The following is a 9,299-nucleotide window of genomic DNA, read 5'->3' as shown; positions in this document are numbered from 1 at the left end:
TAATGTAAAACAGCCGTTTTCGTTATTAATAAACTTGTTAAAGTGAATGCCCTGATTCCTTATTAGAAACATCGACAGTCAATATCCAGCGTGTTTAATAAGACGGGTAGTTTTATTCAGAAACGCGATAATATTTATTTAATTATCTTACCTTCTGATGGTATTGTTGAAAACATGTTCACAACTTTGACAAGCACAACGGTACTTTGCGTACTGAACAGGTCCACTCTGTTCGTATTTGATTCGTCTTAGTGCTACTGTGCATTAGCACAGCGTCTTCTGGTGCTTCTTTCGGGCTGATGGGCAGAACTTTCCAATCTAATTTCCGAAGACGCGGTTTTTTTTATGCTCTTTAATACACAGTGGAGAACTAACCCTAGTAGTTTTAAGCTCTACTAGTTTCTCGGCAACTAGTCCACTGACTACGGCTCTTCTGAAATATTTATGAGATATCTGTTGCCAATTTTGTTTAAAAAGTATATATGAGTTCACTACACAAATGTCAATAAAATGAAAAAATATACGATGCCACAATTTACGACTTCGTCGATCTAATCTTAAGTTGATCCAATTTATCCACAAACCCCATAGTCATGTTATAGTCCAATAAAATACTGGGACAATTCATATCTTCGACTTGCCCATTTCTCGATTTTCGATTCACAGTCGAGAAAATTTGAGGATCGTGATAGATAATAAATGCACGCTTCTTTTGTTCTTCCACTTAAAAATTGACAAACCAGTATCACTCATTTTTTAGTCCGCGCCTCCCCATTTTAGTTCTTTATCTGCTCTCATTCGAAAAGCAGGTGTTTGAGTGGGCACATATCTTCTTTCGATGACTGGCTGTCCAAACTTTATTCTAGCATCTCTCCAATTTCTAGAAAAATAAGCCTCCACTTCTTTCTCCAATGGACCATACAATATTCTGATGGCTTGCACAATATTTTTATCAGGGACTCGGCTTATTGTCACCCTCCAGTTTATAGCTTCTTTCTTGGACAATATCCTCCCGTGAGTGTGTTTGTCTTCCCCTTCTCGCCCAAGGAAAAGCATGTTTGTTGGTAGACTGTATGACATGGCTTTTTCTTTCTTTATAGAGATTGGGTATTTGAGCCTTATCATTGCCATGGCACTTCCTAGTGGTGAAGGATCTTTCTTTGATCTCGCAGATTTTTCTATAAGCTTCAAATTCATCATTCATCATCTTTAGTATTGGTTTGACTTTCATCATTAATAGTTTTCGCCTTTCATTGTTTTTTTGTTCTTCGACGATCATATTTGATACTTCGGTTCTATATCTATACAAAAAAAATACAAATGGAAAAGTGGACAATTATTGATGGAAAGCTGCAAAACAATTTCTTTCCACGCTACAACACAAATAAATACCGCAAGCCTTACATTAAGCAAAGGTAAGTTTATTGCAGTTAGGTAAATGGCACTTTTTGTTTGTCTTTCATGAATTCCACCAAATGTATGTTTCCCTGCCGCCTACATCTTCTATCAGGAATAATTTGTACACTTCTTCGTTTGCTTCCCGGATCGGTGATTTGGCAATAGAAAGTTTGAAATCAAGAAAGTCCATTATTTCCTTTCTAGGTAAGCCGGTAGCTTTGGCATTCTCCCTGTACTCAAACCATCCTGCTGCTACGGAAAAATCAATAAAATGGAAAATGGTCCGAATTGTCCATTTGTATGTCCATGGAGTACTTTCCAATTACTCGGTCTCAAAGGTCTACTCCGCCCATAAATGCATTATAATTTTTAACAATGGCTGGCTGTTTTATGTCGATATACTTTCTTTCACTTTTAGACCATCTCCTACAACTACCTTCGGGTTCCACACCCATACATGAAGACGCAAGGTTTACAGGTTTATTATCAAATCACTTTACCAGTATGATTTTTCCGTCATCCCGCACAAGTTGATCATAACTTCCTCTCTCTTTCTTCTTTAGCTCATTGTCAGACGAGATACCAGCATTTTTAGGGATTCTGTTCGCCATTATTGTTACAGCTAAGAAGACTTTACGCGAGAAAAGAAAATCTATCAGTGAGATTGAAGTGAAATATCTACCGGTAAATAGAAATACACCTAGAGGAAGGGTGTCTGTTAATTTCAAAATTATTCTACCCCCGACGTCCAATTTTTCTGGTGTTGCTAATAATGCTGATTCCACTGATGAGCCTGTACCCTCGTACAAATAGAAATCCAGTGGGATTCCAGTGGGTGTGGTCATTACAAAGTTTTTAGCCCTACTTTTTTTTTACCCCTTACCCCTACTACTTGTTTTTACCCCTACCTTACCACGCACAAACTGCCTCATTAAGACTTGGCCAGCAAAAGGTATCATTTGTTCATCAATTGAAACCATGGGGTACCTCTCATTCATGCGACATCCTCTCTGTATACTGTCTAAGAGGGGTCTAACTTTCCAAAATCTATCGTGCGACTTTTCTTCTGCGGAAACCATATTGTCATCTACAACCTTCAGACGGGACCGTAACTTGAAAAAACGATTTCTTGTGATGTTATCTGACACTATAGGTACCCTAGTGTTTTGAGCCTAAAACATTCGAAGACGTGGTATTGTACAACCAAAGAGTTTTTTTATTTCGGTAGCAGAAGTCTCCAATGAATTCTCTCATATTTTGTCAGCGTGGAAACGCTTGCAAAAAAGTCGTTGGAGATATATTTTTGAAAATACTCTAAGGCATTTTTCAACGACTCACTATAATTTGCAGGATGCGGGGGTCCGGGGGAATAAAGGCTTTATGACGCACCCATTTTTTGGATCGTGCTGGAACAAAGTGGGAGAGGGGAACATCATCCTCGGAGTCAAAACCATCATTTTCGGGTGGTAGAATTTCTTCTTCCAAATCCTGTTCCAGCTCTAGCTCTTCATCAGGTCATTGTCCCTCGTAAGGAGATCATCCTCGATATCTGAATTATCTAAATCCAGAGTATCGGCCAGTCCCTGAAGTTGTTTTTCGGTTAAAGGTTCTGAAACAATAGAATTTATTTACTTATTTTTAATTATCTGATTAAAAAAAAAATGTATTGCTAAAGTTCCCAAGTATCACCAATGATACTTTAACGTTTTTTTGCCATTTTCAAACCTAAGCAAAAAAATGTACATGCCCACTAGGTATATCAACATCAAATGACACCTTAACAACAATGAAAAACCAAATATAATCAAAAATAATTTGTACTTACGTTTATTTTTGTTAAAAACCATGACCTCGTGTTTTGCCGTTATTGACTCATATGTAAACAACCCGACACTGATGCCAAATATAGCAGAAATGCAGCGCAATAATATTTACGCATGTCTCCGGGCAGTATAGTATTTGATACACCCGGGCGCGGACGCTCTATGCGGGAAATAAAAAAATATTTTCAGAAGTATCATATATGATACTATGGGTCTGAAGAGGATAATGTTCTTATGTCTTGTTTTGTATATTGCACCTTTTTATTTTACAATCGGTGCAATAGACTTGATCTAACATTTGTATCTCGATCAGTATACTTATTGCATTTATTTTATTTCTTAAAGGACTATTGCAAAAATAACAACAATTCTGAAACGACATTTTGTTTCTTTCTAAACAAGAAATACAAAATGCTCTTTTACAATAATTACATTTATTGTATGCGTTGTTTTCTTTGACGCAACGACAACACAATGCACATGTCCCTATACTGGCTACTGGCTAACTGGCTGAAATCTTTTAACGTATTTTTTAACTAACATGCGTGGCCATTTTTAATATTTATCAATTAAAGATGCCCTATGATTCTTTGGCTCCTTTTTGTAATGAAAACACCAAGCGACTAAATAAAATAATTTAATAAACACAGTTCTTAAAAATAATTTACTCATTAATTCCTCATTTACACCTTGTTACAGGAGAAGCTTAAATAAAAATACAAAACTGCAGTTGAATGCAGAGAAAAGTGTTTGCAAAGTGGTTTAAATTTCTAAACTTATAAACTATAAACGTTTGTGTAACGTAAGTTATTACAGATCAGGAAATCTGTCAACATTGCAATTCCACTGAAGTGAAGAAAACGTAACCACTATCACTCGTTAAGCCTCAACTAGATTTGACCTACCGTGTGTAAATTAGCAGCATCCCATCTAGGAAATGCTAGTTGTATGGCACTACAAGAGCCTTCTAGTCTCTAGCTTTTCAGCGTTTACAACTTGCGCAATGCAATTTATTATTTGCTCTCGGATTCAGAGTGAAAACAGCACTTTAGTTTTATGTGTTATCAACGTACTGTTACAAAGGCCTCATAACTAGATTAAGATTTCCTGAAATTCAGGGAAAAACGAGAGGTCACTATATAGAATTTCCCTAAGTTTAGGGAAAAAGTGCACAACTTGGCAACACCGCATCCCAGGGGTGTCCCAAACTTAACCCCCTAATACGAAGTCTCAAACCTCTAGATACCGAGCCGACGGACAGTGAGTTGGAGCTCTGAAAAAACAGTGGCGCGATAAAGCAAAGAACACAGTAGTGAAGTGGTAAAAGTGACTTTAGTGGTTTAAAAGTGATTTCTAGTGTTGTAAATTGTTGTGTATTTAGTAAATAAAGTTTGTTGAGTTTATTCAAAGTCTCACTTATCAAAAAGAACCCAGAAAAGTGTAACAGTACTTACACGAATTATATATTGTAAGTAAATTGCAGTACGATTTGTACTGAGTTATTAGGTTAATATGTTATTGGATTGACTAGAAAGAGAGAGAGAGAGAGAGATGGCACGAAACTATAAAGAAGCAGTAATGTCTGTCACAGGACAGATATGTTGCACATTTTCTGATTCAGACAGGAACATGTATTTGATGTCATCTCGAAAATCATTAATATTTGTTTCGAGTGTTAACGCTTTTCTTAGCGGAAATTGTTTAAAGAAATAGAGAACCGCAATTATAAGAATCGGTCTGAGTCATAAGTAACTATTTTCAAATTTAAATCAAATGCAGTGTTAAATTTGTTATTGTAAAAGTTAAAAAATTCTTATATGAACTTTTTGAAATAACGTTCACTTTGTGTACGGTGTAGGGTTATTTTCTACACCACACAGAAGCGAGTGCGCAAGTCTATTGACACTAAAAACGACAAGGCGTTTTAAACTCGTGAAATATTTCAGAGTCATTCTGTATATCCCAGATCAGCCACTTGCATCTTCCTAATGGCAAATAACACCACGTTTTTTGTCATAAAATAATTTAATAAACAAACCTTATACCTAAATCAACACGACTTACACCAAGTGTAAACTTATGATAGAAATTCCTTATCTAACTTAACTCACATTCACACACTCATTTATCCAATCTAAATTATGTTTAATGACAAGGGTTTGTCCTAAAATTATAACAATTTTTACTGTTTGTCACTTGACAGTAAATATTTAAACGTAGGTCACAGAAATCAAATCGTAAAAAACAGAGTCACTTATCCTTTCCCTTTTTTTTGCTAGGTTCTGCAACTCGAAGACACAAAATTCCGGGTTTCCGAAATATAAACAAACACCACGTGAAATTTCCGACAAAAGGTCTGTTGGTTTAATAACTTTTATAATCAGTTGATTAAGTATTTGCTGAGGAGAAGCAATGTTCTTTTTATTATGTCTCTCTGGACGGCTATTTTATAGGGGGGCGTGAAAGTGAAAGTGAGAATTCGAAGTGAAAGAACATGGCGGTTTTTCACTCACATCTAGGGTTTCGTATTTTATAGAAGAACTGGTGCAATTTTTCCGCGTTGCCGGATTGTCCGTTATATCGACAATTATTAGTTTGAGTTTTAGAAGAAGAGATATCCCCAAGATATGCTTACCTTTGAGTCTTTCAGTGCTTTGGATTGTTAGTTATTTGTGTTGTGTACTTTTCTCAGTTTCTTTAAAAAAAAATTCTTTAAATCTTTACTTCAATAATTTGTTTTTCCTAATTTGGTTGTATTTAAATTATGGATTTCAACAATTTCTTAGATCCCATAATAATTGGATTAGTTAATCAAATAGTAGATAACATTGAGAATGCTGAAACACAGGTTCAGAATCTGGGCCATGTAAATCCAAATTTAGAAATTCAAGACCCCTTTGAAGTTTTAAGTGAAGACAAATTTAAAAAAACATATCGTTTTAATAAAGAAGAAGCTAGAAACCTGATTAATTTGATCACACCATATTTAAGAGCTCCACAAAGAGAGTATTTAATAAATGTAGATACAAAGGTACTGTTTGTAAAGGTTCTGATTATCCAATTTCTTATAGAATTTACTTTCTTTAAAACAGGTTCTTGTAACTCTACATTTTTATCCTAGTGGTAGTTACCAACTAACAGTTGGTTCCCATATGTACTCTGGAATCAGTCAGAGTGCAGTCAGTGGAATAATTACTGAGGTGACTGAAGCATTAAACAATCCTAATCTTTTTAATGAATGCGTCCGATTTCCTCAGAATGTAGAACAGCTAAACACCATTCAACAAAGGTAAAATACTATTTGTGTACTATATTACAAAATGTATATACTATTTATATCATATTTATTTATTTGAATACTTATATTGTCACGAATGGAAAATCCATTCATTCAAAAGATGGACTTATTGACATAAAAACATAAGAATATTCGAGGATTGCGAAATATTAAGCGCACGAGGCAAGGTCGCATCAGGATGCATCTAGTGCATCGTATCGATGATGAGTCACCACCACCTGCTTTACAGAAATATGAAAAACAGGCCACGAACAATAACAAACTACGTCAGCCGATCAATCGGGTATAAAATACGCCGATTTCAGCGCTATTGGGGGGAGTGTGAACCAATCGACAGTAGTGCGACCAGCTGAACCAAGAAGTCGAGATGTCGACTCTCCTCGAGAAAAGAAAATCAAGTTAAGTAGTCCATTCTCCAGAATTGTTCCAACACGAAAGTGACCAAGCCAGCCGCCAGAAAATGCTAAGTCGATAACGTATACCCGGCGCCTCCACCAAATGTCACTTTTAAATTGTAAAGCCCTTTTGGCCCAACAAGTTAAACGAGACGTGCGTTTATTATTTTAATAAATGCTTTTACCGAGATCTTGTTTCAGGGGTAGAATCAAACCACTTGGTAGAAAAATATAATTTATTAACTAAATAACAGTTAAAACTAATTGACAAGATGATTGGTTTATCAACTTAGTGAATTGGAATAAAACCTTCAAACATAATTCCCAAAAGTAGCACTTTAAACAATACCTTTTACATGCACAAAATATTACAATAATAAATATATACTTACATTAGTTAAACAATTACGAGGGCAGCTTTCTGGAGGGTTTAGCACTCGCGATTTATTATAATTTAAGAGATGGTTTACTATTTAATTAATTTATAAACCCGGCGCGGGTTGCAGAATTCAGGACGACTACATTCTGTGGCGTGAGCGAAGTCTTCTGGCTAGGTACTGCCTTCTCCGACGTGGTGCACAGCAAAACTGGTCTGACTGGAATGAACTGAACCCCTCTCTAGGGTACAACTTCCTTTTTATAGCATTCCACCCACTGGTTCCACCGATCAAAACTCCCAGACCTGGTCTCCTCTAGCCGACAACTCGTGACGAACTTTCGACATTACTTGTCGTAAAAATCGTAACTGATCATCATGCTTTATGTTGGCTAAAAACATTAAAAGATACCACAGGTCGATTAGCCAGATGGTCATTAAAACTGTGTGTGTAAAGACTTTGATTACACGGTGTGCCATAAATCAGGGATTGCGCACAAAGACGCTGACTGTGTAAAGGGAACATTCCATGCTGCAACGCCATAGCGTTGCAATGCGTCACCGCAAACATTTTAAAATATATGGTGACTTATGAGTGTCATTCAACCGAGTCCGGCGCGTCAAATTGAATACAGCGTTATGCAGTGCAGCGTCGTATGCAGTAAAAAAAAACATCAGTTGGATTTTGTTTGCCGGACTGGACGTGTCACAAAATGGAAGAAAAATTGATTCTGGCCGTTGAAAATCACCCGGTGCTATATGATAAAAGTTTATCCAATTATAAAAGTGGCAATAGTCGGGATCAGGCATGGAAGGAAGTTGCCAAAGAAATTAATTTTCAAGGTAAGTAATTTTTAATGCTTGTATAATGTTTAAAGTAGTTTAGTGGTATTACAAAGTTAACAAATAATTAATTTAGTTAACAATTAATGTTTAATGGCTTCAAATTGCCAAGGCACTTCGCCTGCGGGTGACACAAACCAATCTGCATAAGCATTACGTACATCCAAAGCCTTTCTGTTTGGTCTTGCATATAGCCCACTAGTTGTATTATTTCCAGCTTTTTCTCGGGAAAATTGGGCTGTAGAAGTATAATTAGATGAATTCTGACTTTTTGTAGTTTCTGTTATTAGAAAGTTGTGCAGTGTGCAACATGCAACAGTTATTACAGTAGCAAATTTAACATTAACTTCGATGCGTTTAAGTAGTATTCTCCAGGTATGTGCGGTAATGCCAAAAGCATTTTCCGAAACTCTTCTTGCTCTAGATAAGCGATAGTTAAAAATTCGCTGTCGTTCGGTTAAATTTTTTCCAGGAAATGGACGTAGTAAATTTTCTCTCATCTGCAACTAATACCACGGGAAAAGAAATGTATGTCGATGGAAGATTTTGACTTTCTGGTAGTTCTAAATTTTTATCGTGGCTTAACCAAGATTTGCCAAACGCACAGTTAGCAAAAACTCCACCATCACTGTTGCCTCCATATAAACCAACGTCTATCATGATATATTTGTAATTGGCATCGACAACCGCCATTAATACAATAGAGAAACCGCCCTTATAATTAAAATACGTTGATCCTGAATTTTTGGGTGCAAACAAGTGAATGTGTTTGCCGTCAAGAGCACCCACGCAGTTTGGAAAATTCCATTTTTCAAAAAAATCTCTCTGTATTTTCCTCCATCTTTCTTTGTTAAACTTTGGAATATAAAATGGCATAACTAAATTTTTGATAGCTATGCAAGTGTCTTCCACAATTCTATTTACAGTTGTTTCTCCTAGGCGAAAACTAAATGCAATAGATCTGAAAGACATGCCGGTTGCTAAAAACCTGCAAAGAAACAAAACATAATAAAACCCTTCTTGCCAAATTAATGACATTTTCGAATTAACTGCGCTGATCAAGATGAGAGCAAAAAAATGGCTGCTTTTGATCCCCATCTGTTTTGACATGTCTCTCAAAACCAAAATAATTAAAGAAAAAGTTTTTTTTTTCTCTACTGGTCTCA

At 36.1% G+C, this 9,299-nt stretch overlaps 1 protein-coding gene across 1 annotated transcript; it reads right to left on the bottom strand.

Moving 5' to 3' along the window:
* Nucleotides 1-1,430: 1,430 nt before the first annotated feature.
* LOC145738131 (uncharacterized) lies at nucleotides 1,431-3,245 on the bottom strand. The gene is given in 5 exon segments (XM_081992996.1): nucleotides 1,431-1,543; nucleotides 1,546-1,704; nucleotides 2,102-2,243; nucleotides 2,937-3,007; nucleotides 3,224-3,245. Coding segments are annotated over 5 exon segments (507 nt in total).
* Between the last annotated feature and the right edge of the window lie 6,054 nt (nucleotides 3,246-9,299).

Source organism: Ips typographus, linkage group LG15 (assembly GCF_016097725.1).
Source record: "Ips typographus isolate SLU linkage group LG15, UJ_Ityp_2.0, whole genome shotgun sequence".
In the NCBI taxonomy this organism is placed as follows: Eukaryota; Metazoa; Arthropoda; class Insecta; order Coleoptera; family Curculionidae; genus Ips; species Ips typographus.
This window is presented reverse-complemented; position numbering and strand designations above follow the sequence as displayed.